The 26,645-nt window shown below is 41.9% G+C and overlaps 1 protein-coding gene and 1 long non-coding RNA gene across 3 annotated transcripts in view; one reads left to right on the top strand and one right to left on the bottom strand.

Moving 5' to 3' along the window:
* Window positions 1–1,476: 1,476 nt before the first annotated feature.
* On the bottom strand, window positions 1,477–6,136 carry LOC309450189. Its single transcript, XR_014186053.1, has 2 exons — window positions 5,753–6,136; window positions 1,477–2,383 (listed from the first exon to the last, which is right to left on the bottom strand). It is a non-coding gene; the product is annotated as an uncharacterized lncRNA (long non-coding RNA).
* Window positions 5,196–26,645, top strand: part of LOC309450123 (alpha-2-macroglobulin-like) — a 40,223-nt gene continuing 18,773 nt past the window's right edge. Inside the window, exons 1-18 of one of the 2 annotated variants that reach the window (XM_082072788.1) lie at window positions 5,196–5,383; window positions 10,478–10,661; window positions 11,521–11,677; window positions 12,216–12,268; window positions 12,978–12,998; window positions 15,930–16,098; window positions 16,907–16,991; window positions 17,700–17,823; window positions 18,545–18,659; window positions 18,795–18,904; window positions 19,711–19,872; window positions 20,149–20,376; window positions 22,049–22,112; window positions 23,178–23,320; window positions 23,684–23,833; window positions 24,047–24,217; window positions 24,902–24,995; window positions 26,416–26,542. In XM_082072788.1, coding sequence (XP_081928914.1) covers window positions 5,295–5,383; window positions 10,478–10,661; window positions 11,521–11,677; window positions 12,216–12,268; window positions 12,978–12,998; window positions 15,930–16,098; window positions 16,907–16,991; window positions 17,700–17,823; window positions 18,545–18,659; window positions 18,795–18,904; window positions 19,711–19,872; window positions 20,149–20,376; window positions 22,049–22,112; window positions 23,178–23,320; window positions 23,684–23,833; window positions 24,047–24,217; window positions 24,902–24,995; window positions 26,416–26,542 — 2,246 coding nt within the window. In that variant the 5' untranslated portion in view covers window positions 5,196–5,294. Of the gene's footprint in view, window positions 5,384–10,477; window positions 10,662–11,520; window positions 11,678–12,215; window positions 12,269–12,977; window positions 12,999–15,929; window positions 16,099–16,906; window positions 16,992–17,699; window positions 17,824–18,544; window positions 18,660–18,794; window positions 18,905–19,710; window positions 19,873–20,148; window positions 20,377–22,048; window positions 22,113–23,177; window positions 23,321–23,683; window positions 23,834–24,046; window positions 24,218–24,901; window positions 25,002–26,415; window positions 26,543–26,645 lie in introns of both variants that reach the window. The other variant, XM_082072787.1, reaches the window with a different exon arrangement.

Here is a 26,645-nt window from a genome sequence, read left to right as displayed (position 1 = left end):
GCAGCTTCGTCCATTGCCTCTGCTCCTGCCACTGTGCACCTCTGAGAAGAGCCTGACTCTAACTTCATCCCACTTGCCTTGAACATCAACCTCAGGGCCAGCAGAAGGTCCTTCATGAGATGCCTGTACCTCATATTAGGAGAGAGGTAGCCCACACAATAACACCACAGTTAAGCTAAACAGAAAGTCTATATGCATTTAGTATGTCTTTTTATATGGTAAAAAGTTTTATCTGAAAAGGTGAGTCGTATGACTCAAAGAGAGTATAGTTAATTGTCCCAAGTGCTGTTTGCAGACACATTTGTAAATCCTTATACTTCTTCTCCCTCCTTCCTTGGCAACAGTCTGGGAATTACAAATATATAAATGAAAATAACTTTTCATTCTTTACTATATCAGGGATTATCTTCATTTCTCCTTAATATAAAAAAATATATGTGAACATGCAAACAGCTAGTTTCTTGGTTTTATGTTTTAAAATTATTAGACATTATTCACTAACTGCCTTTAATGGATTTAATAGTGGGTTTTCAAAAACTGATCTTAGTTTGTGTGTGCTGTGCACTATAAGTGTCAGACAAACACACTGCAGATTTCTCTTGCCGCCCTTTTTGCAGCATAGATTTTTTTAAGGAAAGACAAAATCTATAAATAGAGGTGATGTTTGTTATATAGCTGGGAAAGGTCAATAAATTCTACTTTGTATAGGGCTGACCCTACAAATGGACTAGCTTTACATCACACAAAATGTAGTCACAGGACTACTTATAAAACTCAGCTACCGATTTGGCTTGCAATTTATTCTACAAAGTGCATTAAAATGAAAGTAATTAATTGATGCATTTGCCATGCGTGAATCTACTCATTTGCTCATATGACAGCAAAGAAATATGAGTTATATTGAGCAGCCCAGCTGTCCACGCCTGGGAAAGGCAGTTCATCTCCCACTAGGCCGTTGTCTCAGGTTAAGATATTCAACAGGCCACTGAAGTGGATAATCTTTATTTACTCTGATATTTTCAGTTTCATTTGAAGCTTAGCTGATGAAGCATTTTTCTGGTGTTTCATTTCCTTGCATATCTTCCTTTACCTGCATGTTGCAACTTCTATAATGTTCATATTGCCTGAGGCTTTCTGACAGATTAGCTTCTCTTCACTATTGCCTGTGGAATATTTTGTCCCCTTCACAATAATAAACCCTTTTTATCTCTCTGAGTATTGCTGTGACTCCTATTAATTTATACAATTACTTCTTCTTGTAATGCTTTTTGTAATTTGAAATAAATTACTTCGAGTTTCTTTGCTTTAGATACATAGGCTGTGGAAACTAATATCGTTATTTGAATTTCCTTTAAAATAAAAATATTGAATTTTTTTTTCTTTCTTCTCCTGAAGGATTTTTTCATCCTTAAGCTGCACATTTGACACAATTTTGTTAACTGGAGCTGTTAATATAAGTCTCGGGTTTTACAATGATTGTTTTCTCACCTGTCCCCGTGTACCATGTAGTTACTGAAGAGAGACATTCCTTTGCTAGAGTCGCTGGTTTCCACCAGGGGTTCTTATGTGAAAGTGCATGAACCACATTAGGTGTGATAACCACTGTTGCCAATAACTGTTTCCTCAGCTTTTTCTTTTAACACATGCCTCTTCTTGAAATCCAAAGGTTGAAGGTCAGTTTGTTGCTTTGGTTTGGCTTCGACGGTTGAGCATTGTGCTACATTCATTGAGGAGGCAGAATGGGAAAATAATGAAGAAGCAAGTGTTTTCCTTGGGATTATTTACCTTTGTTGACAGTGGTTGCAAAATTGCTTAAGACTGCTGGGGCAGACAAGGATTTCTGCACATAATAGTATTGTGATAGTACGAAGGGTATTTACACCCACCCACAGACACCTTTTCTTCCTGCAATTGCAGTGATGGGTGAGCCCACTCTGTTATTGGACAATTGGTAGTCCTCTACAAAGTGGAACAACAGAAACTAAAGTCAAAGGAAAACATACCAGAACTGAGTTAAGGTAATTAAAATTGCACAGATCAATATCTTACTTTCTTTTCATGGGGAAATATATTTTATATAGTGGTCATAAACTTGGAGATGTAGGACACTTCACATTTTTCTGTCATCTTTTCTAGGCAAAGTGAAGACTGTGTAGCTTATAGGAACTTTCGCAGAATAAAGTTTGCTGTGACTGGAATTTATCAGCATTTATGATGGCCTATATTAACTTCTTAATTGCACCTTCTTTGTCAGTCTGTCCAACTCAAAATAACATATTTTTAAGTGCTGGTGGAAAGGAACCTGAGAAGGGAAGTAGAAGTGCTCTCATGACATCCATTTCTTACTGACCTGGTGTCTTGCACCACTTCAATGCAATAATACCTGGAAAGGAAATCCAATATGTCAGCACATGTAACTTACCGATATATCACTGCAACCTCTCGGAGAATTGTCTAGAATTAAGATAATTTTCCCTAGCATTCTTTGGAACAAAATAAAATTTTAGAATAACGTTATCGTTTTAATTCAGCAGTGGAAATAAATAAGTTTCAAAAACCTTCTATGGAACAGTCAAAGGATGTGTTACCTTTAAAAATGAGAGTAAATATATGTAATAATTCATTTTTAAGCATGATGAACCAAAATAAATTGCAATCATTTGGAACAGAAATCCACTCTGCTTGGAGGGTTGTAAGAAGTTAGATGTAGAAATTTTGGCTATATCAACCATGATGTGGCCTAATTTAAATTCTTTGTGATGTCTGTGTGCTATGTACATGATACACTTACGTTTTGTACCACCCTAATATGGAGACTAGTTACTGAAGATATTAGATACATACAGGTTTTCTCTTGCTCTGCCAGGTGTTCAGTGACCTTAGACATGTATGAAGTTATTACCATAAGAGGAAATTCTTCCCTGTGGTCAAAATCATGACTGCCAGTTCACTGACACCATCACTGTGTGTTGCAAAGATGTTGGACTCAATGATCCTTTTGGGTTCCTACCAACTCAGGGTATTCTATGATTCCATGATTCTATGTTGTATGCCTTTTTCAGCTGTTGTATCATTTATTAGACCAGCTAGCCTTGTTGGAAGAAGTAGACAGTCTTTCAGACACACAAGTCCCAAAAAGCACCAAGAAGCTTTCAAGCTCAGTACAAGTTCAGACCACTTGTTCTGAACTCTGTGAGAGAGGAACCAGCTGAAGCATCAGCTGCCTAATAGTGCTTCTGGAGCAGAGTGGGCCTTGGGGTGTCAGAGAGCTGGTAAGTGGTTTCTGAGATGCAGGTATTTTATACCATGTGGACAGTAAATTGGTTAGCAGAAGGAAGAATATGATAGTGAATAGGATCTCCATCGAATGGCTGGTTTTGGTGGCCCTGTAGATCTATGAATTTTAGTTTTACATGCTCATCCTTAAAGAGTACTTTGCCTGTGTCCATTCAGATTTCTTTTTGGTTCCAGTTTACAGCAGCCTGAATGACAAGTAACTTGGGATGAGTCATATATTCCAGCAAATGCCCAGGACACTATTGCTTTGAAAACTGCTACTTGCATGAGTTATTTACTGGAGAAGTCAAAGACAGAAGTGAGAGGACAGACAACAGGGGTATTTCTGGAGAAAGATCTGTATGGATTTTATTACTTGGTGGTTACACAACCACTTTTTTTTTACCAGTATTTCTATCCGTAACTGATAATCTGCTAAATCTTTTGGTTTGTGTGAGTATACGTTTACCCTTTCTCCATGTGACATTTATATAACACTTCCCCCCAGCAGATACTGGCTGCCTCCCAACTGTTTTCCTAATTTTCGTGCTTTACAAAAGGCATTAAATTTTATTCCATGAGAGACTATGCCTGATTTTTGAATACCATTCTTAAACTTACTTTCATCCCCAGACATTTCTCGTGGCCTTTTGCACTGCTATTCCCTGCAGTTTTCTGGCTACTACATCAGAGCCAAGACACGCTGTATAGCTAACATTCAGTCTTAACATTCAGTCTTTTTTAAAGCTTAATCTGTAAGCAAAGAGCAAATAGGACTGCCTGTGCTCTTGTGATCTAATAGGCTCCCTTGCACAGAACAGAGAACCTCTGCCATTAATGTGGCTTCACAGACACATTCAAGGTGGTTCATGATGAAGCATTTTCTCTCCTAGGTTATTCATACACAACAGAAATCTTCAAAGGGATCGTGAATCTTTATAAAGAGTGTTACTGAAACCTTTTACTGCACAGGCACTGGAGGGCATGCTGACAGCCCCACAGCTGCAATTTTGCAGATTTCCGTGGACTGGTGCAAACACCCCACATTGTCAGGCTTCTCAGGGAGTGCTTATAGTTTAGACTGAATATTTCTGTTCACTGATTTGAAGGTATTTTGCAAACTTTTTTCTTAGTAGATTCAACTTCTAGATAAGCTGCTACAACTAGAGGTTTGCAGAAGACCAAGTCAAGTGAGCAGCACTATTTCTGAGTGACTTTTGTTACAAAGGTGACACAGCAGCACAGATCTGAATCTGGCAAAGGGAAGGAGGAGTCACCTGCAGCACCTGGAACATCAGCACTCCAGGTGACACTGAATGACAGAGATGATCATTGTGCTAGGGAAACAAGGATGTCTCCCAATGGCATTGTGTAATATTTGTGCATGTTCACAGTGGAAACAGAACTCATTTCCATAAGTACCCCACCTCATTTGGTGTTATATTTCTAAGAGGTTAATTGTCTAACCCATGGTAGCTCTGTTAGCTACTGTGTCAGCAAACTACTTCAGTATTCTATTAACATGATATGGACAATATTTCTGGCTGTGGGTTTCCTTTTATTCTTAAAATACCTATAAACCTGGCTTTTGGCTGCAAAAGTTCACAGTATCCCACATTAGAGTGCTGTGATTAGGTGTCGCCCACAAGGAATATTACGTTGTGTTGAAGATGGCTCATTTCCCCAACACTGTGGATTTCTGATGGGTTAAAGAAAGCAGGGTCTGAATCATTCAAAGATTTCTAATATAAGCACTATCCAATAAATACCCTTCCCCCACTTGGAAAGCCTCTAGCCAAATACAGTCCCTCTGTTCCAGTTCCTCCTTACTGCCTCTCCCCATTTCCGGATGGGTCCTGGCCCCCAGCCCTTATCTCCTCCAGCCCCTGGGCTGTTTGCAGAGAGCAGTTATAAAGAGGCTGACCCAGCAGAGTGGAAGGGAATTACAAGGTGCAGGGAAACAGCAGCACCGGGCCAGACTGGGTGTCTGCTTGACTCACCGTGACCTGCTCTGCACCATGGGGAAGGACAGGCTGCCCAGCAAACCAAATATCTTCCTCCTTCTCCTCTTCATCCTTCCTGGAAACACATCTCCCACCACAGAACCGTAAGCTACACATGTGGAGGGGGGAGGAAGGTCTTAGTGCTCCTTTTTACTTTCAATTTTCTTCCTTTCTGTAATTCTTCAAAAAGCTGTGCCCATTCCTTCCACTTCTGCTCTGCATCCCACTACTAGCCAAGCCCTGAGCTTCCTGCACATCTCTACTGGTGGTTCCCACTCTCACTCTGCAGCCCCCTTGTTGTCCAGCCCTGCAAGCCCCCTCCAGCTCTGCAAGTGCCCACACTCCTGCCCCGCAGCTGCCTGTTTGTCCAGCCATGGACCATCACAACACCTTTGCCTAAGTATATTCCTTTCTAGAAACCTTCAGGTGCCTTGTTTTTTTTGTGAGCATGATGCCAGAATCCATGTACTTACCTTTCCTGTAGTATCCTTGTTTCAATCACTGAGTTATTTCTCCCCATTGTCCTGTTGCTTTCAAGACACTTTGCTCCCCTTTCTCCTGTTTCTTTCAAGTCAGTTTGTTTCCCTTGGCAGCATCAAATGTACTTGTTCCCAAAGAGGATCTGTGACCTAGATTCTCTTCCTGCAGCACAAAGCCTGGTGCTGGCACCCTCCCCTGGGGCATCCACCCAGGGCTCTGCAGACCAGCATCATGGCTGCAGTGTCCCCTCTGCTGAGGGCCCCAAGAACAGGGGCAGCCTGGGCTGGTGGCATGGGCAGACTGGAGTCTCACCCCAGCCTTGCCTATCAGAGGGTTGCTCCAGAGCCTCTAGTCTGGTTGGGAGCAGCCTCCTTCAGATCCTGGCTGCTTTCATGCTGTGCCTCTTGCTGTGCTGGCAGAAGTGCAGTTCTCACCAGTGCAGATCTCCTAACGCTTGCTACAGAGATTTCATGCCCACCATGGTAATGCTGGCAGCTGCAGCAGAACGCACAGCATTACTGCTGCAGCTTACTGTGTGGTCAGGGGTGAAGTGATGACCAGCTCAGGCTGAATGACCTTTGACTCACACTGTACCATTAACCCTTCATTCATTTGCTGTTTGGGTTCTTGTGGTGTGGATCAGCCAGCCAAGTCTGCTTTGGGGTCAGGCAGAGATCTCTGGTCTGCCTACAGTAATTAAGAAATCTTAATTCATCCCACCCAATATCAGGGTGAAAGGGCATGAAGGAGTACTGTTCAGACCTCTCCTACTGTGAGCAACATGCTGCTCTTTGTCTCTGACTTGAGCACCATTTTAGGAGGGGAGAAGGAGGAAGAGCTGAGAGAGGTGGAGGAGAGAGGGGTGTAGGTGGGATCCACAGAATGAAGATGGGAGCCCAGCAGGGAGGCAGTGGAGTCTGGGCAGGTAGTATGAGGGTAGCAGTTTTTTTAAGTGCTGCAGGGTAGATCAGATGCTATGTACAACACAGAAGGGAACCTGCCCTTGAACTGAAGACAGAATGAAGCTTCCAACCAAGACTTGCTTACTGTGCCCTGCGCAAGTAGGGAGATTGCTTCTTTGAGCAGCAGCAGCAGTTGCTGCTATTCCTGTTTCAGATGTGGCCAGCTGCACAGCAGACACAATTAAGGTTCAGAATATATATTAGAAAAAATCTTATTCACCAAGTTAGTGCAGCACTGGAAGAGGTGGCCCAGAGAGATTGTGGGAACTCCATCTATGCAGACCTTCGCAAAAGTCCTGTTTGAGAAGAAAAGTTTGGCTTGAGACATCCAGGGGTCCCTTGCAACCAAAACTTCTACAATTCTGCAAGATACTGACAGCAAGTTGGTTTTGTTTTGTTTTGTTTTGTTTCTTGCTTTGGGTCTGTTCTGGAAAAATTCCATAGGAAGTATTGTTCTCCTATTCTGGTATGTGGTTGTACATGCAAGCTGGTTCACAACATAGTAGACCTGCATGGGTATACACTGCAAACGGTAAGAAATGCAAAGTCATGATGGCAGTTGAATTTTCAGGTATGGATTTAGACTGATGGGGCTGATGAAATCCACTGCCTTCTTTGGTTGGGTGTTTGTTCCATGAAGTAGCTGAGAGTTAATAGGCAGACATTAGGCCATCTTAAGCTAGAGTATTACCTTCTGTATATAAGCTCATAATTTTTGCCTCAAGCTCTTTCTCTAGATTCTCCTATTCCTTCTTGATGCCTGCTTCTGACAGCCATGCCTCTGTTGTCAGAGCAGTTCATTGCAAGCAGGGAGACTGCTGAGATCTCTTTTGGCACCCCAGATGCTTTTTGTCCTGGAATGTCTATACATGGACTTGAGATCCAAGTTATTTAAAGCTCTCATCGTACTTTAATTCATCTAGCTCTTTTCACCAACACATCCCAAACCAGCTAAAGGGAGGTCGACAAACAACGTATTTCATATCCTTGTTTCAAAGGAATGGACCCTGGTGTAGGGAGCAGTTCTGTGTGTTGGCCAAAATTTCAGCGGAACAGTGAACAGGAAGAGGAATGAGGCCAAATTCCCCACGAACTAGGTCATGCTGTCCTTTTGGTACACTGGATCTTATAGTCAGGCTGCCAGTGCCACTGACAGTGTGCAGGGGAAATGAGATTAGGGTGAAGCTGTGGTGAGAGGGCTGTGAAGGAAGGGGAGCACTGGAACAAGCAGATAGGCACAACCTGTAAGTCACTCCCTGGGTGGCTGGAGCTCCCTTCTTTCCCTGCTTCTGCAGCAGCATGGACTAACCAGAGCTGCTGGCTGTCTTCTTACCACGCTTTATCCTGTTGCCTAGTGGTGAGGGAAATGGAGGTACTGCCTGGGTCCCACTGTCTCTACAGTAGCTTTAGGGCTTCCCAAAAGTTTAGAGCCCAGGCAATCACATAACTCTGAATGGGCCCAGCTATCTCTTTACCCACGGCTGGCACCAACTGGCAAGGTGCACATTAGCCTTCCCCAGTGGAGAGCCCATGGAGAAGTGGCATGAGCAGTCCTGAACACAGGTTTCATCCCATGCATACAAGGATTAATATGCCCTGCAGCTTGAATTGTCACCAGAACCTCCTGTTGCTTGCATCTGGATAGCTTGAATGTGCACATGGAAAAAGGAATACTAGGCCCATAAAAATGGTCCAGCATAAGACCAGAGGACTACATTGGCTCTGTATTTTGTCTGCGTTGGTGGTCAGTCGTGGGTGCTGATGGACAGAGTAAAGGAGCAAGGCAAGTACTTTGGAAATGAGTTTCCTCTCTGCTGTAGACTTATGGAGCTTCTATCAGTGATTCAAGGTCTTACTGTGGCAGGGATTCACTTGGCCTGCTGTTTTCTAGTCATTCCTGGGCAATGAATTTACCCAGGACATTTTAATGACCTTCATATAAAAAGTAACTATCTTCTTGCCCTTATGAGCCTCAACCAAATTTTATGTAGCTGGTGCCATAGGGCAGACACAGTATGCCTTGGAAAATTACTAGCAGGTGGGAGTGACAGAATCATAGAATCATAGAATGGCCTGAGTTTGAAGGGACCACAAGGATCATCAAGTCCAACTCCTGTCCCTGAATTGGACAACCCCAAAATTTACACCATGTGTCTGCGGGCATTGTCCAAATGTTTTTTTAATTCTTCCGGCCATGACTACCTTTCTGGGGAGCCTGTTCCAGTGCTCCACCACCCTCTGGGTGAAGAACCTCTTCCTAATATCCAACCTGAACCTCTCCTGGCACATCCTCCTGCCATTCCCTCAGGTAATTATGTAATTTTGTGCATTAGTGAAAGAGTTTCTGCTCCCTTCTATTTTTAAGACAGATGCTTAATATTTTCCATTGGCGTTGTTTACTACAAATTTTGTCACAGCTGATGAACAAACCATACTTTCTTTTGTGCACATTGTGACTTTATAGCTTTCTGTCATGCCTTTTTCCAAGCTAAAGAATCTATGTAGTGTCTCCTCCTATGGAAATCATTCCATATTTCAGATAATCTCTGCTGTCTTTCACTGAATCTTTTCTGCTAAATCCATGTTTTAAATGCATGTCATCTGTGAGATGTGGAAGTATCTTGCAATTATACAATGGCAAAACTATGTGTTCTGATTTGTCCTCTGTTCCTTTCTGAACACTTCCCTACAGTCCATTTGTTACTTATTATTGAATGAGAACTTTCCAAGAGTGATCAACAGCACTTATGTCTGAGTGGTAATAGCCCACTTAGTGATACAGCATATACACGACAGCATATATACTGTTGGGGTAATTTTTTCTTCCTCTATTGATTATTTTCTCTTTGTGAACAGTTCATTTGCCATTTTTGCTACACAGTCCTACCATATGACAAAAGTTTTCTACAAATAGACTCATAGAATATATAAGTCAGTTTTAGATATTCTGTTATTCTGGACAGTTATCAGAAAATGGTACTTCCAGATCGTACAGAAGTGTACTGAACAGCAGGGGTTCCAACACAGATGGAGATTTTCACTGGTTCCTACACTTTGTGTCCTAACTTTTAACTAATTAATCCAGCTCAGACTTAATAATTTGATTTATTAGTAAAATGGTCCCTTTCATTGAATGACAGCTTACTTTAAGGTTCTTTTGTGAGGAACCTTTGTCAAAAGCTCTTTGAAGATGCAAGTATACTTGTGTTGCAAGAAAACACTGCTCTCTGAAATCCTTTGTGTGCTCATCTTAATAAGGTCCCAAACTGAAAGAGCTCACATTTTTGCTCAGCGTGAAAAGGATTTGGCAACCTGGATAGGCAACAGGAGAAACCAGACAAGTGGATAGTTTTTTCAACCCTAAAACTGCTGAATTTTCAACCCTTTTTAGCTAATGCCTTTGAATCTGAATAGGAGATTGTGGGGATATTAAAAAATCAGTTGACAGCCTTGAACCTTTCACACCATCCTTACTCCCTGTTGTGAAGCTGAACAAAACATCCTTTGTAAAGGACTCTATATTAGCATAGAAATTGTTTCTTCCACTGCAAGCATTTTCCTGTGTTTAGGCTAGTTAGTCAGTTTAATATGTAAAAACCTAAATTAAAATGAATGCTCATGTGTATATGCACTGCAATTCACAGGGACAGTAATGGATTAGGCATGCTGATTCTTTGATTTCCTTTCAATTAGTAGTTTCCTTAAAACTGTTTCACATTTCTGATCCTTCTGATTCTTGCTTCCTTCTCTTCCTAGGCAGTATATGGTGCTACTGCCCTTTCTGATACACACAGATTCTTCTGAGAAGGTCTGTGTTCAGCTGACCCACCTGAATGAGTCTGTGACACTGAGTGCCACACTCGAGTACCAAGGGGAAAACAGGAGCTTGATTGATGATGTGGTGTCAGAGAAGGACGTGTTCACCTGCATCCCTTTCTCTGTGAGTATCTCACCCTTGTGGGATGATCCCTTGTGTTTATTGATGTGGCATATCAGATCTAAACAGTCAGGAAATGAGAAATAAGACATGTTGCAGTCAGAGACTTCGAAGCTAAGCCAAACAAAAAATGAATTTGATGTGGACAACTGACTGTGGTAACCTTATTAGGAATAATTTAATACCATTATCAAATTCTGTGTCCCACATATTTCTATGCATGTATGGCTTAGAGAACTATTTTTGGGATCCTTCATCCTATAACTTTGATGGACAGGACATACCCCATGTTTGTTTGATCTGTGTAAGCTTCAGAGGTAGAACAGTGAAGTGGAATGAGAACTATAGAAGCTGGAGAATTGTTAAAGACAGTGAGGTCCAGTAGGTCATTTGTCTCCTTTTGGAGCTTACTCATGATTGTTTCCTGTAGAAGGCTGATTGGTGAATAATGTAAGCAACTGGTCCCACCCTCTAAATAATTAATCTGGGTTAATTTCAATTTTAATAAATCATATGATGGAACAAGACCAGATTCAATATTTCTCTAAGGAAAGTATATAAATGAAAATTTAAAAAACTACAAATTAAGGGAGGGAAAAGGCTTCCAGTATTGGAAGGAGAAAAAGAAGCATGTAGAAAACAAAAGGAAATGGAGAAGATCTCTTATTTCAACAGTTCCTGAAGGAAAAAAAAGGATATTTTCTTGAGACAGAGGAGACAAATCATGTTTTTCTCTTGCTTACAGCACTAAGTCTTTGGTATTGCTTTAGGGAACTTTTGGACCTAGCTAATACTCAGTCCTTCAAAGGCTTAATGCAATGGGGTGAATTACTAAAGCAGTTCTCCTCTTCATTTTCCTTAGCTTCCAAAATCCAATAGCACATCAGTGGCATTTCTCACTGTGGTGGTGAAGGGGGCGACACTGAGGTTCAGAAGCCGCAAGTCAGTGCTAGTCAAGAATTCTGAGAGCCTGGTCTTCGTCCAGACAGATAAACCCATCTACAAGCCCGGACAGACAGGTACAGGGAATTGGGTTGGTATTGACTCTGACAGCAGAAACTCTTTCAGGATTCATTCCCCAGAGGCCCCAGACCTCTTCATGGTGGGAGTTAAAGTACTCAGTAAATCTTATTTCAGTCAGCTGAAATCTAGGACATGTGGTACCTTCATCATTCCTATTCTCCATCCTTCAGCCACAGCATCTCAGCCAGATGTAGGCATAGGCTCAGATTCATTTGACCCAACTAGAGGCATGAATCTGAGATGACTTCAAAGCATAGTCTCCCTTGACTGCACCTGAATCAACAAAGCAGGACAGGGACTCTCAAGGGACAATTCAGTTCAGCCAAGATCTGATTATCCTTCTAAATTTATCTACCTCTCACCATCTGCAAAAGAAAGAGCCTGAAGTAATTGCTTCCATAACTTAGAGATCTCTATTCAAAGCCTGTTGATACATGGAATGAATCTGAGTCATAAATTACTGCAACTGACATTTTCTGGTAATGGCGACGAATTTAACAGTGGAATTTCCTTCTTTTTCATTACACTCTTCAGTTCTGTTTCGGATCGTCTCTCTGGACAAAGACTTCTACCCGCTGAATGAGAAGGTAGATCCATAATTCCTTGTTGTTAACCAGGAGGTTAATTCCCAATTAACACCATTACTGTCATCACCCAGAACCACTGAAGACAGCCTTTACGGCATATGATACTTTATTACTCACACCATCCTTGACCCATTCCATATCGTGTCCTGGGACAGATTCCACCTGCCTCTGTTGACTGAGAAACATATGTCCTTTTTCATAGGGATATAGGTGTTTAAAACCAGATCTGCAAAGGATGTATGTGGCTACACATGTAGGCAGGGATCTCCTTACTGAATAAATTACTGGGACAAGTTTCCATTGGAAGTGACAGATGTGCAGTTGTTTCTGCAGTGAGTGCAACCACATGCTTAGAGGCAGAGAAAGCAGCATGACAAGGTCTTGGTTTTACGGAACAGGTCAGGGGTATAAGTCCATCTTTTAGTTTATTTGGCAATCATCTCCTCATGCAGATAAGTTCTTTAAAAACTCTTACTTCATCACATTTTCATACTGTGGTAAGATAAAGAAGCTGGGGCTCTAAAATATTATAGAAGAGATTCCCTTAATCATCAAGAACTATGGAAATAGAGCACATATACAAAAGGAAGAACCCAAAGGACTTCTTAGAAGGTTATTCTTCTGCCCTTCAGTCCAAATCTGCTAAATACTTCCATCCATATGTAACTAATATTTCTAATGCTGATTTTCCTTTGTTCTTTCTCCACAGTTTCCATTTGTGTATGTTCAGGTGAGTGGATAAATATATGCCTATTATCTCAGCAGAATGTGCAGGCACAGAGGTAGTAGTCTCCAGCAGTGGTGTAGTCAGGCTGAGGTGCAAGGGAAAAAATATGGGCAAATGACCTTTTTCCTTTGTGTAAAGGAAGGCTGAGTAGTTGGGCATCAAATAAGTTCCAACAGTGGTTCTTTCATTAGGGAATGTGCTGTAGGAACAGAGCAGTTAATCAGTGCAAGCCATGCTGTGAACAGAAATCTTGCCTAGTGGTCATATCAGAATGGCTTATTCCTCTTGCCAAGCAGAACTAAGATTTTGTGTCTGCCAAATATGGTTGACACCACAGAGCTGTGTTAAACAAACTAGCAAAACAAAAGAAATAAAATCACGTAAGTAGAGGTTCCCTATCTTCCCAAGCATGCCCTTTTTGTGTGTTTTTGTTTGGGTTTTTTTGTTTTTGGTTTTTTTTGGTAGTTGTTGTTGTTGTTGTTTTTTAACAGTTGAGCTTCAGTGACAGACAAAAGTTAATAGGAAGGATGTTTCTGTTAATGATTCAAGTGCTCACATTGTCAGATGAGAAACCAGAATTTACAATTATTATCTGGGACATCTTCTAGTGGAAAACTGATGGGAAGGACTCAGCGATGTACCCTGAAGCCATGATAACAGCACAAACAGTGCTGAAATTAGTATGCACAAATCTTACATTGGTTTGTGTGGTTATGGGTCTTGTGTAGTCAGTCCTGTCATTGCTCCTTGCTGCTTGGGATTGCTGTCAGCATTCTGCACTGCGTCTCTCTAGATCTGGGGCTATTTTCACAACAGGGGAGGCAGAAGAAGGGCCAAAACCAGGCTATGCTCCTCTTTTCCACCCTCCTGTCAGAGTGCTTTCGCTCTCCCCATCAGCAAACTTCCAGAACAGAGCTGCAGAACTGGTGGGCCACTGGTCATATGTGAATATTTGGAGAAAGAACAGTAAGAGAGTGTGTGTTGTGGGACTGCAGGTGGAGAAGGGCATTTCAGAACTACCTTCTGCTGAGGCTCTCCCATGAGGTTGTGGAACAGCTCCTTTCCCTTTCAATTAGATGATATTTGACCAATTCCAGAAATTTCATTAAAGGAGCAAGAAGAAATAAATTCTATCCACTACCTCGAGAAATCCCATCTGTCTTTGCCTAACCAGCTGAATAATTTCATAACCTTTTTAATTTTTTTGTTATTACCAATCGAAGGCTTCAATTCCAAATCACTAGGAAGACCATCCTGTGTTTTCAGCTCCAGCCTGTGAGGCACGGTGTTTGTCCTTGTTGTTGATGCCAGTTTATGTAGGCCTGCTCCTCCAGCCTCACCATCTTCTTCAATTCTCCTTCTCAGTCGAGCACTGCCCTTTGTTTTGCTTTCACAGATGTCTACAAGGCAGTCTTCTAGCGTGGGAAATTCATTTGGCAGCAAATTCACCATTTTTCTCTAGGTTTTTTTTTTGCCAGATCAGATCTGGCAGTGCAGTTTACCATGTGCTTGCATGAAATTTGGGCTGGCCCAAAGGAAATGGTGTCACGAGTGAAGAAGGGTGATAGCTTACAGTCAGCAGTGCTAAGGAAATAAATGTTCAACAGTCTACACCCTTAATGTAACTAATTGATCATAGCCTGTCACAGAGGCAGAAGCTAGTGTGAACCTATTATTTCTGAACTATCATCCTGACCCATTGCTTCTGTCATAAAGAAAAGAAAAAACACACCTTTCTGAGGAAAACCAAACAAACTGGCTTTCAGGCCTTCCCTATAAATACATCACAGAAATGGCAACAAATTCACAAGCCCATCTGTAAACATTTTCTTGAATTCCTCCTCCAAGGAAGATCAGTGGTGTCTCTCACAATAAGTGGTGAGCTTTTCAGCAAGGTTGAAAGGTGACAATGAAGATGGTTTGGTCAGAGCTGTGGGATGTGTTATTCTGACAGTGCCCTTCTCCTGAGGTGCCTCTTGGGAAGAAGACCCCCTCTTCTGACCCCTGACTAGTGAACTCCAACTGGGGGATGTCATTCACGTCCCCTTTTCCCTAAGCCCTGAGATAAAATCCCAGTGAAGTAAATGCACAGTCACATATCTTGAGCCACATACCTATCTAAAGTAAACAGACTTTTGGTGACAGACAAGGTACAATGCAAAGATCAGGGAGAAAATGAAAGACTGTAAACATTAACCATCCTGATGAGGAGACTGGAAAGGGTGCATGAAACTATGCAGCACCACTGCACTGGTTCAGTGACTACTGCAAGAAATTTGGGGCTGAGCTGATGAATTTGGAGCATGGCCTATTGATAGTCCGTTCATAATGACAATACTCAGCTGTAGTAGTGATGACATTTCAGCTCCAGCACTAGGAGTGGGGAGAGATAAGAAGGGAGAGCTCTCAGCTGTATGTGCATACACGGGAAATACTTTACTCTGTTCCTCTCCCCACTCCCCCACCACACCACAACCTTTGGACTCTTACAGATGTACATTTCTCAGTCCCATAGATAGATCAGTTGTCTTATTCCTCAGCAGATTATGCACTAGTACCCAGATAGTCTCTATTCCAGGCATGGAAAAAATACTTTTAGCAGGCTGTATAGCGAGTGAAGAAGACTGAAACTTACCTCCTGCTATCCATCTCCTTGCCTTGTTACCTTACCAGTCTGTCTTTCCCAGCTTCCTGACCCCATCCTTCATAAGCACGCAGGTAGAGCTGAGGGGGAGACAACACAGGACCTCCAGGGTTTAAAAGATTTATTGCATGCTAATTCTGTAGAACTGACAGGTAAGTGCTCACAGATCCTTACAGATTATTGAATAATTACAGGTAGGCATTCCCAGCCAGGATGTATATGCAATCCACTCCTCTGTCCCTGGGACTCTCCTGTGCTGTTTTGTACCCTTGACTTATCTTCACCTGCAGGATCCCCAGAGGAACCGTGTGTACCAGTGGCAGGGGGTGGAACTAGAGACTGGCCTTACACAGCTCTCCTTCCCCCTCACCTCAGACCCTATCCAAGGCTCCTACAAAATAGTCGTGCAAAAAAGCTTCTCATACCATGTGGAGCACTCCTTCAGCGTGAAGGAATATGGTAAGGAGAGGTGGTATGGGATGCGAGGTTGGCAGCAATGCCTTTTACTTTGACCTCTCAGTTTGGGATTCCCTGGGAATGGCATGGAGAAGAGAGAGACTGAATACATAGGCAATGAGGTTCAGAGGGGCTGACCCAGAAGGTGCAGAGCATCAGAGGTGGTTGCTCGCTTTATGGCGCCTCTGCAACCTGCCTGAGCTTCTATTTGCTTATAGTGCTCTTGGGAGTACAGGATCTGACAGGCTTTCTGTGAATAGCTTGTGGGACCAATTTCATTTGACTTGGTTTTAGTCACTTTTTGATCCAGCAGCTTGTTGCAAGTAGCACTAGATAGAGAGTGAGAGATTACAATATTTTGGTGACCCTATTTTGCATCTCTCATCAGCTGCATTATTTTGTTTTTTCCACTTGTAGTCCTCTCTCATCCTCCTCTTCTTCCTTGTTTCTGAAAAAGCTTAGAAAACATGTTTGGTAAAAAACTTCAGTTTAAAGAACACTCCACAAATGCTACTAGCAGACACAGTCTGGTGGTAGAGACTGAGTAAGGAGAAATGTCCTGCCCCAGGGAGTAGTATAACCCCTAGGTCTGTAATAAAACTTCTCTGGTGTTTATTAGACATGTACTCTGGCTAGACCCAAACAGTAGTGAAGACTGAGAAAACCTAGGGAAGGAGTAGCAGAGCTGTACTAAACACCATGGAGAGGCGATTGTTCATATTAAGATGATCCTGGCTCTGTGTTTGGGTTGCTGCACAGTATACAGCTCGCCTTCACTCTTGTCATATCAGACTTTCTCTCTCCCATCTAGTGCTGCCCAAGTACGAGGTCCTGGTGAAGCTGCCCAAGATGATCACTATTAAGGAAAAGGAGCTTCCAGTGTCCGTCTGTGGTTTGTGAGTCACAGAGCTGGAGTAAATCTCTCTTTCTCACCCTACTCTCCTCTTTTCTGCTGAGGACCGAAAGAAAAACTGGGGAAGGCTTTTCATTCTTTTCCCAGACATGTAGTGCATGATTGTTCCACCTTCTCAGTCCTGAGTCTGCTACTTGGCCTGAACAGTCGAAATAAAGGGTCTTCTCTGTGTTCCTTAAAAGATAATGTCAAACTAATCTGCAGGTTGCTCCTCCCAGTTTACGGTACATTTTCTGTCTTCGCATTTCTTCAGTTAGAGCTTCTCTGCCAACCCTGAATCCTCAAATACTCAGAGCTGTTGGGTCAGACATAATTTAAAAAGGTGGTGCAAAGCCAGTGTTCTCATTTTTAAGTCATAAATTGCTCCTTCTGAGCCCCTGGTTGCCTTTCTACTTTTGCACTGAACCCTGAGCAGCTTGTGATACAAGGATACTCCTGGCTGAAACAACTTTCTATAATCTTTTTCTGCATTCCTGCAGAGACCTTCTACTTAGATTTGAATGGATGATGAAAGAATCTTACCACAGACATGATGGAAATATAATCACTAGAATAATTAAAATACCAAGTTAGTCAGCCTTTAAGAAGAAATATTAGGAAGTCATCCACAAAGTTCTTTAAGGAGATGTTTCTGAGTGTGATTCTGACTGTCTCATAATCTAAAATATTGTTTAACATTTTGTGATTAAAGGTATACCTATGGGAAACCTGTTCCTGGTTTGGTGAACGTCCAAGTGTGCCGGAAATTTTCCCATTCTGCTTCAAATTGTTATGGAAAAGAAGCAGAAGCTGTATGTGAAGAATTCACTAGGCAGGTGAGTCCCAAGATTAAAATGTAGGGGTCTTTCTTATGGGTAACAGGCAACGTTAAGGGTGGCCAAATTTGTGATGGCTGGGAGACAGCAGAACATAAGAGACAGCACTCTGCCCAGGGAAAAACAGATGTCCCAGAGTAAGGCATGCTTAAGAAGAGGTGAGTCATTAAACTGGAAACAGAATTGATGAAGAAAACCCCGCAGGTGAAATTCTGACCTGAGTGAAACTAGTGACAATTCTCCAGTTGTCAGCTCTGAGGTCCCTGCTATTGATCTCGAAACTGAGAAAAGGATCTGTGAAAGAACTTTGTAACTGTGGGAGCAACTGTCAGGGAGCAAGGAGCAAAGAAGAGGAGCAGGAAACAAGAAGGTAGTATTGTATATGGGTCAAACACAGGAGAAAGGACAACAAGGAGAAGAGTGAAGACAACAGGAGAAACAGGATGAAAAACAGAACTAAGGTAGGATCTTGTTAACAAGGAAAACAGTGTGTGCCTTGGAGAAGTGAGTGTCAGGTACCTCACAAAACACAGAAAATGTGTGGATGAAACACTAGGAAACAGACTGTAAACAAGTTCTGGTCTTGGAGACAACACTAGAACATAAGGCTGGGATTTAATGAACAGAAGTTAAGGACGTTGGATTTGAGGTATCTATTCCTGTCTCACAGCCACCAAATTTGTTCACAGAATTCCAATTTTGTCTCCAATCCCCTGCTTAGGCAGACACTCGTGGGTGTGTTTCTGGTGTAGTAAGGACCAAGATATTTCAGCTCCAGCGCAGGGGATATGAGATGAGCATTGAGGTACAAGGCAAGATCACAGAAGATGGCACAGGTATGTACCACATGGAGATGTCAAAGTGATGCCAGGCCATAACAGGAGGGTCTGCCAAAGATGAAGAAGGTGGAGTAACATGTCTAGAAATGCTGCTTTTACTTAATAATCTCTCTTTACTGTGCCTCCTTTCAGGAACAGAGATGACTGGAACAGGCTCCTGTGGAATCACACCTATCATGAGCAAAATCAGCTTTGACCTGCTGGACTCTCAGTACAGACCAGGGATTCCACTCTTTGGGAGGGTAGGGAACTTCTTCTGAGACCCTGAACAATGAATGGCAGGGTATTGCCAACTCGGAAGTGCACAATCCCAGCAGATGGAATAGCAGTGTGTGCACATGACATGGTCCATTTTCCTGTGCCTTTGCACAGACAGATAAATTACTGATAGTTGAGGCACTCTGACAGGCACATGGCCCTGAACCTTCTGGCACCCAGCCCAGTAGATAACAGAAGGCCTGTTGTTCTGACACATGGGCATAACATGAGAGAGCAGCAAGTCTGGGCTATTCCACGAGAGAACATTACCCAGGTGCAAAAGGTGATCATAACACAGGTAGGCATAGTGACCTGCTCAGCAAGATCCCACAGTACCCAACCAGACTGAGCAGAGCAGGGTTGGTTCCACCAACAGTCCAGTGACCACCAGACAATGTGAGGTCGTGAGTCAGGGCTGAGCTCAGTGTAGGTCTACCTCCAATGTAGCTTTAGTCAAGGACTGGGGCAAGGCACAAGTCTGAACTTGGAGTTCCCAAACCAAGAAGCAGATGATAGGTGGTGGAGGTCCCAAATTAGGCTGATCAGGGGAATGAAAATCTACTGAGGAACATGGGCCCCCAACAGATAATTTCCCTGGGCCAGTTAGATGGTCTGCTGCTTCAAACATTTCAGGACTCACCTCACACATTTCCACATTCATGTATTTTTTTCTTCTCTGTAAAGAAACAACCTGCCTGGCAAGGAGGAAAAAAGAGGAAAAAGGCTTTAGGACTTGGGAATTGTTTTCTGGTTTTGGTCTAAAACCTGAAGTTTGCTTTTACTCTGTTAGGTGAAACTGGTAGATGGCACTGATGCTCCAATTGCCAATGAAACCATCACAATTTCTGTGGATGGAGACAAATACAAAGGAAATTACACTACGGATGAGCAGGGACAATCCTGGTTTTCCATAGACACTACCACCTTTACACAAGCCTCCCTGGAAATCCGAGTGAGTGACAGAGGCAGGGCAGAGGGACTGGGGTGAGGCTCTGTCTTTCTTACCAGCAGGGGAAACATCTATCCATGGGTTATCAGTCTTTCTGCCAGTGGAAAACAAAGCAATTTTCTTGGCAGGTCGCCTCCCTTTTCTGACTCTCCTGTGCACGCTCTTTACCTTCTTCTAAGAATGGGAAATACAGAACATACCCAGAGTTTTCCTGTGGACTTTCATGTGACTTGTTACCTGGTTTTGGTCAGTTATTAAACTTTTATTCTTCATTATCAGGCTGATCATAAACCTGAACTGAACTGTTATGACAACAACTGGATCACACCTTCATATGAGCATGCCATGCGTAGAATAAGTCGGTTTTACTCCGCCAGTAAAAGCTTCCTCAAAATTGAGCCAAAGCCTGAGACATTGAGTTGTGGCTCCCCCACAGAGATCCATGTGCACTATATCTTCACACCAGAGGCCATAGGAGAGCAGAAGAAAATCGTCATTTACTATTTGGTAAGAATTATTGGTGGTTACTTTGATCTATGGTCACAGAGAGCACTGTGACATACATAGCTGCTTTCCATGCTGAGCAACCACAGCACTGCTATACACTCAGTCCTTAACCAGTAAAGACAGAGAGAGTTTGAAATGGAAAGCATGTCCTGTGGCAATGGGATTTAAACACATTTCCATAACGTTTCTAATGTCATCTTCTGTGTGCAGACATGGGTAATGGTGTATATGTTTTACTGACAGAACAGAGACAAAATGTTGATGCAGAGAGCACTGTCTTGGGCACAGCCATACAAGATGCACTCCACTCCCAGTTTCCTCCTTTCCAAATTCTGGTTCATATAGGGTCACAGCTCAGAAACCAGCATCCTACAAGAAGATGAAAGATGAAGAAGAAAGCTGCCTCCTACTCAGTTTTGTCCTTTGGTAGTCATCGGACCACTGAAACTAAAGCGACTCCTCTAACTACAGTACTAAAAAAGCCCAATAAGCTTAGAGCTTAGGTCGTATATCAGGCCATGATGGAAAGTTTGGGATATCACAGGAACTGGAACAGGGTATAAAATACTGGCATTGAAGATCCACAAATTGGGTCATTTAGAGGGGTAAGAAGAGAGACTTTTTCAGCTGTGACTCAACAGTGATCTATCAGTTTTGCTTGGGAGAACAGGAAGAATCAGATGAATATTCAAACAGAACTTCTTTCCCCTAAATTTGTGTTTCTGGTTATGCCATGTAATGGCACTGGCAGAAGAAATGAGAGTAGTCTTGGAGAGCTAGAAGAAAACAGTGGAACAGATAGTAATGTTCTGATGGATTGTACAGAACATCAGGGTGTGGCTTAGACTGAAATTAGAAAAAATATAATAGAAACCTGTGGTAGACATGGCCATGTGCTTATTTTCAAGACTGCTAACAACAAATTGAAGCATAAGACTCCTGTTTATTTTTGTAGCCTGGGAAAGCTGGTCTTAAGTATTTACATTCAGCAGGTAACTAAACAGTAAGGGAACTTACATTTTTATAGATGTGGATCCCACAACATGAAATTGAACTATGGTGCTATGGAATAGATATCCTACATGGAAATTAATTGCATAAAAGGTGGTTTTGACTGTGAAAAAGGAAACATTTACTAGAAATTAGGAAACTGCAGGTAACAGTCACGCTGTTGCTTACTGTCTGACTTCGGGTACTTTATTCAAGCTTGTATAATTTGCAGCCTGTGCTCTTCTATTCCATCTCTGTGTGAGTTATGAAACTAGTCTGGACTATGTTTTTCTCCAGGCTGTTTCATAATGCAACTGAGAGTGGAATGTGTAGAACTTTTGATCCTCAGTCTGTTGCAAATTGCTAGAAATGTGCATATGACCTCCAAACTTATGTGTGCTCAGAGGCAAAGCCCATTTGAATTTGGTCTATATATGCAATATGTACAAAAGGGAAACCAGGTCTGACTAATAAGGAAACAATGGCTCTCCTAGAAGTGAATATTTCTGTCTCCAGTGACCCAGTAAATTCCAGTCTGGTGCTTGCTTAGTATCTTCTTGGTTTTGCTCACTGTTGGCAGTGCTATTCATACTCATACTTTACAGTTAATTCAGTGAACATTCATTCTCCTTTCCTGCAACACCAGCAGCGACAATTACAGGAAGGTTTCTCTGTCACACAGGTGATGGCCAAGGGAGGCATTGTATTAGCAGATACCTATGATCTGAGTGTGAATCCAGGAGATGGTGAGCAGAACTGTGCATTTTTAGCATATCTGATGATAATTTGTGGATGGGAGGATGTGGAGAAATTCTTTCAGTTCAAACATAAAATGTATTCTTTAAATGAAGTGGCTTGGGTTAGTTTTGTTTCCTCTGAGTTCTGTCAGATGCTATTTTTTTGACAAGAAAATGTTAGAAAATTCAACAAAAAATATGCATAAAGTTTTGGTCATTTTTTCCTCAAACCAAAGTTTTCTGCTGACAACTCTACCCTGTTCAGATTGTGGATGCTTACCAGTGTTGTGAGACTCATATATGTAGTGAGCAGGAAGAAGAGCATGTTTGCTTTTATTTATCTCTCACTTTCCTTCATTTTTTTTGGTACTGTTTCTCCCTTATAAGCATGCAAACACATACAAACCTATATTCTAACCAGTACATTTAATTTTATTCATATAAATGTCCAAGGGTTACACAGTAACTGAGACTGGCTATGATGCATCTTTAAAAGTCTTTCAACAATAAGACTGTTGTCTCCAGGGAGACATTTTGGAAGCCTCTGAGAAGGAGTTGCACTGCAATGAGTGGAGACAGTATATGGAAAGATATGGATCTTGGTGTTGCATGTTAATAGAAAGTTCTGCATCCTTACTAGTAGCAGTGACTAAGCTAGCACCCTGGCTCATATCAAGAGATATTCTATCACCTTGTCCAGACTGTGACATGAACCATTACAACAGTCTCTTATTTCTATGTTTTTTCCCTCATCTATTTTTTGTGGCTTGCAGAAAATCTTGGAATTTGGGGAAAGAAGGGGTTGGGAACACCAAGAAATTATGCCAGATGTTAACAGGGGAGAATCTAGAAAGCAAGTTGAGGCCCACCAAACTCCTCTCATTTGGCTATTACACAATCTGTTTGAATGCAGGTGTCTTCAGTGACAGCCATAGACTCCTGTCATGTATCAGTATTCCTGCCTCTGCTAACTGAAAACCTTCAGCATGAGTGAACTTGGCTTTTTATCTGGTGAAGGAAAATGCATATACTGGGACTACTTGTATGCTGCTTAACCTTTTCTCTCTCTGTTAGGCTATGGGACATTTCAGTTGACCTTCCCTATTGAGGCATCAGTTGCTCCCCTGGCACGGATGCTTGTATATACCACTTCACCCAGTGGGGAAGTCATTGCCAGTTCAGCAGATTTCCAGGTTGAACACTGCCTCCCCAATAAAGTGAGTATAAGTCAGGGTTTATGCAATCCATGTTTGTCTTGTGGCCAGTAGTTCAGTTATGAGTTCCAGAATGGAGGCAGAATTCACAATGGGCTCATGAAGTGGTCTGACTGGATGTTGAATGAGGATTAGTGACTGAAAATCCGGAATAAATTACAAAGCCATAACTATAAAAAGTGGAGCAAGATGGAACAAAAAAGAGAATCACTGGTGGATATTAATTACATCAGTCAAAGCTGAATATGTAATAGAAGAACTGGAAGGCACTAGCAGAGCTCAGTTCACAAGGCTAGATGCTTCCGTATAATAGCATGTAACAGTGTTTAGACAAGTGGCTACTTTAACTTCCTTCTGGGGTTGCAGGTCAGATTGAGTTTTGTACCCAAGGAAGGTCTTCCTGCCTCCAACACACGCCTGCAACTGCACACCTCATCAAGGTCCCTGTGTGCCCTCCGTGCTGTGGACAAGAGCATTCTCCTTATGAAGCCTGAAGATGAGCTCTCTCCCAGCTCTGTAAGTCTTGACTACTTCTGCAAATGAGCAAGTACAAGAACCAACCATGTACCTATTAACACCACTGTAGACATGGGGACACATATTTTTATAGTTGTATATACTACACTTATTTTTTAGAAGCTGGCTTTTATCGGTAGAGTGTTAGGTAGCATCTGTGTCCCTGTAAGTGCTGACCTGCACGTTTTTCCCTGGTTCTTTGCATTTCCCCAGGTGTATGATCTTCTCCCACTGAAGGAAATGCGTGGTTATAGCTTCAAGGACTACTACCTGGAAGAAGACAATGTAAACCCTTGTGTGTCACTTGACAATATGTTATTAAATGGATTTGTCTATGTACCCATTTCTCCTGATGGCGAAGGTGATGCCTATGACATTCTCAAAGTAAGCAACAGCCTTTCACTTTTCCTTTTTTTTCTTTTTTTTTTTTTTTTAATCCAGTCTCCTCACCTTTCTTGAATGACTTTTTAATGAACTTTGCTCTGAGCTTGCTAAATTTTGTATGCAAGACAATTACCAGGATCAGGTCCTGCCTCTATGTAACCCATCACTGGTACCTGAATGCTTCTCTGAAGCATTACAACTTTGAAAAGTCTCCTCCTTGCTCATAGAGATACCTACAAATGGGCTTGAGTAAGGAAACACTCCTGAGAAGTGACCTTGCATGCCATAATATTAGAAACACTTCCTCAGTCATGCATGTTCTCTCTCTATCTGGTGTAGATAGATGTTTAATAAAGTGCCAGTTACTTTGATAACACATATATCCACCTATACCCATCTAAAGAGTCTTGCACAAGACTTTTTGAGTACTCTCAATCCAATGTTTTTCACACATGTAATTTTCATCCAGGCAGATGTCCCCAAGGTAGACCTGTGGCCTTAGCCTTCCATCTGATCATACTAGGATTTAGCCTTAGGATTAGTGTAACATGATAAAGCCTCAACATCCGGGTTGAAACAGTCTATCTGGCATCTATATACAACACTTTGTCATTCTTATCGATACCAATGGTTTATTTTCAAAAGTGTGCTTACATATTTTTTGTTCTTCTCTTTGTTTACTAGGAACTGGGCTTAAAAGTCTTCACTAGCAGCAAGATCCATAAGCCTGAAATCTGCCAGCATTACCCAGGACACATGATGGAAAGGAGTTACACTGGTTCTAGTACCTTCTTCATTTTACCTCTCACACAACTATCTAAAATTTGCCACCCTGCTTCTTCCCTTCCATCTACTTCTTTGAATATTAATTACACCAAGCAGATCAGATTCTGTTCAGATATGCTGACCTAATTCAGAATCACTCCCTTCTGGGCTCAGTCCTGAAATATGAAACTGATACACCTCTGCCTGCTTATCCCCAGCTAGACAGATGTGCCTGGCTAGAACTGTGTGTGTTCAGTGACTCCCACACCAGTCACTACAGCAGGGATCCTGTAGACACTAAAACAGTCTGCTAGCACAAAGTAGTAGGGGTTTTTTGCCATCAGATCTGAGTCCAGCTACAGAAACCTAAAAAGGGTGTCTCTGATTCTAGGTAGTCACATCCTAGCAATAACTAGAGGAGCAACTAGGGCAAAAGTGGGCCAAGACAAATGAGGTGTTACCATATGTGGGTAGATGTTTTACCACTGGAGGCTGAGAAATTTGATTCTGTTCCCAAGTTTCCCACTCACATGACTATAAGAGGCTGGGTAGGTCATGTCACTTCTGTGCAGCTTCAGAGACTGTGAAGATAGAATAATGATATTACTTTTTTTTTTTTTTCTTTTTCCTGAATAGTTCTGAGATTAGAAAGACTATGCAAAACACTCTTACCTATGTCACTTCCAGTCACTGACTTTTCTGGTGCAGTATCCCAGTTCCTATTAAAAAATGATAGGTTTTTGGTCTGATGACAGATTCTAGCCTTCTATTCATAACAGACCAGGTAGTTTTGAAATGCAGGATTTGTCTTCAGAGAATGGCCTGAGACATCTGGCTGCTTTTAGAAGATATAAAGTCTTCTAAGGCTGATTAAAAGCCTTTCATAATGTACAACACAATGCAACACTGTGAGAAAGCATGTCCTTGTTCTGGAACTGTTTATTTACTAATGACCAGAGATGTAAAGACCCATATTAATCTCAAAAGAATCTTAGATGGAGCTGGAAAGGACTATGTGTGGCTTCTGTTTCTGGTCATGTATAAACACAACCAATTCTTTAACCCAATTTCATAAACTATGTGCAACTGTATTATCTAGAGGCAGTAAGTTCTACATTTGACTTTGTATTGCAATAGAAATGTACCCTCAATAACATGGCTCCTTTGGCACCACTGGGTTTGCTGGCAGTGGGGGAAAAATGCTCAGCCCCATCCAATCTCTGTAAGAAGAGCAGCAACATTAGGAAACATGAAATATTTAGATGACAACAGAGAAATACATTTGTTTACCATGGCCAAGGTTTCAAAGTTGTTCTTTCAATTTTAAAATTTTAGCTAAGAATAACCACTACCCAGAAGGAAAGTATCCTTCTGATTTAGAATGGAGTTTGACGTGTCTTTTTCTTTCTTCCATCCTTGAACAATCTTGCTAGTCACTGCGATGAATCTGCTTGAAGATTTAGACTATGAAATAACAGAACATATTAATGCTGACAGTCCTGTGGAGACCATGCGGAAATACTTCCCTGAGACATGGATCTGGGACATAGTTTCAGTGAAGTAAGTGTTTATGGGAATGCAGAGTGTGGTCAAGAGGGCAAAACGTTATATGATATTTAAGCCTCAATGGAAGTATCAATATTTCAGTGAGAGGAGTATTTCT

Source organism: Streptopelia decaocto, assembly GCF_964273445.1.
Source record: "Streptopelia decaocto genome assembly, chromosome: 1".
NCBI classification, from domain to species: domain Eukaryota; kingdom Metazoa; phylum Chordata; class Aves; order Columbiformes; family Columbidae; genus Streptopelia; species Streptopelia decaocto.
This window is presented reverse-complemented; position numbering and strand designations above follow the sequence as displayed.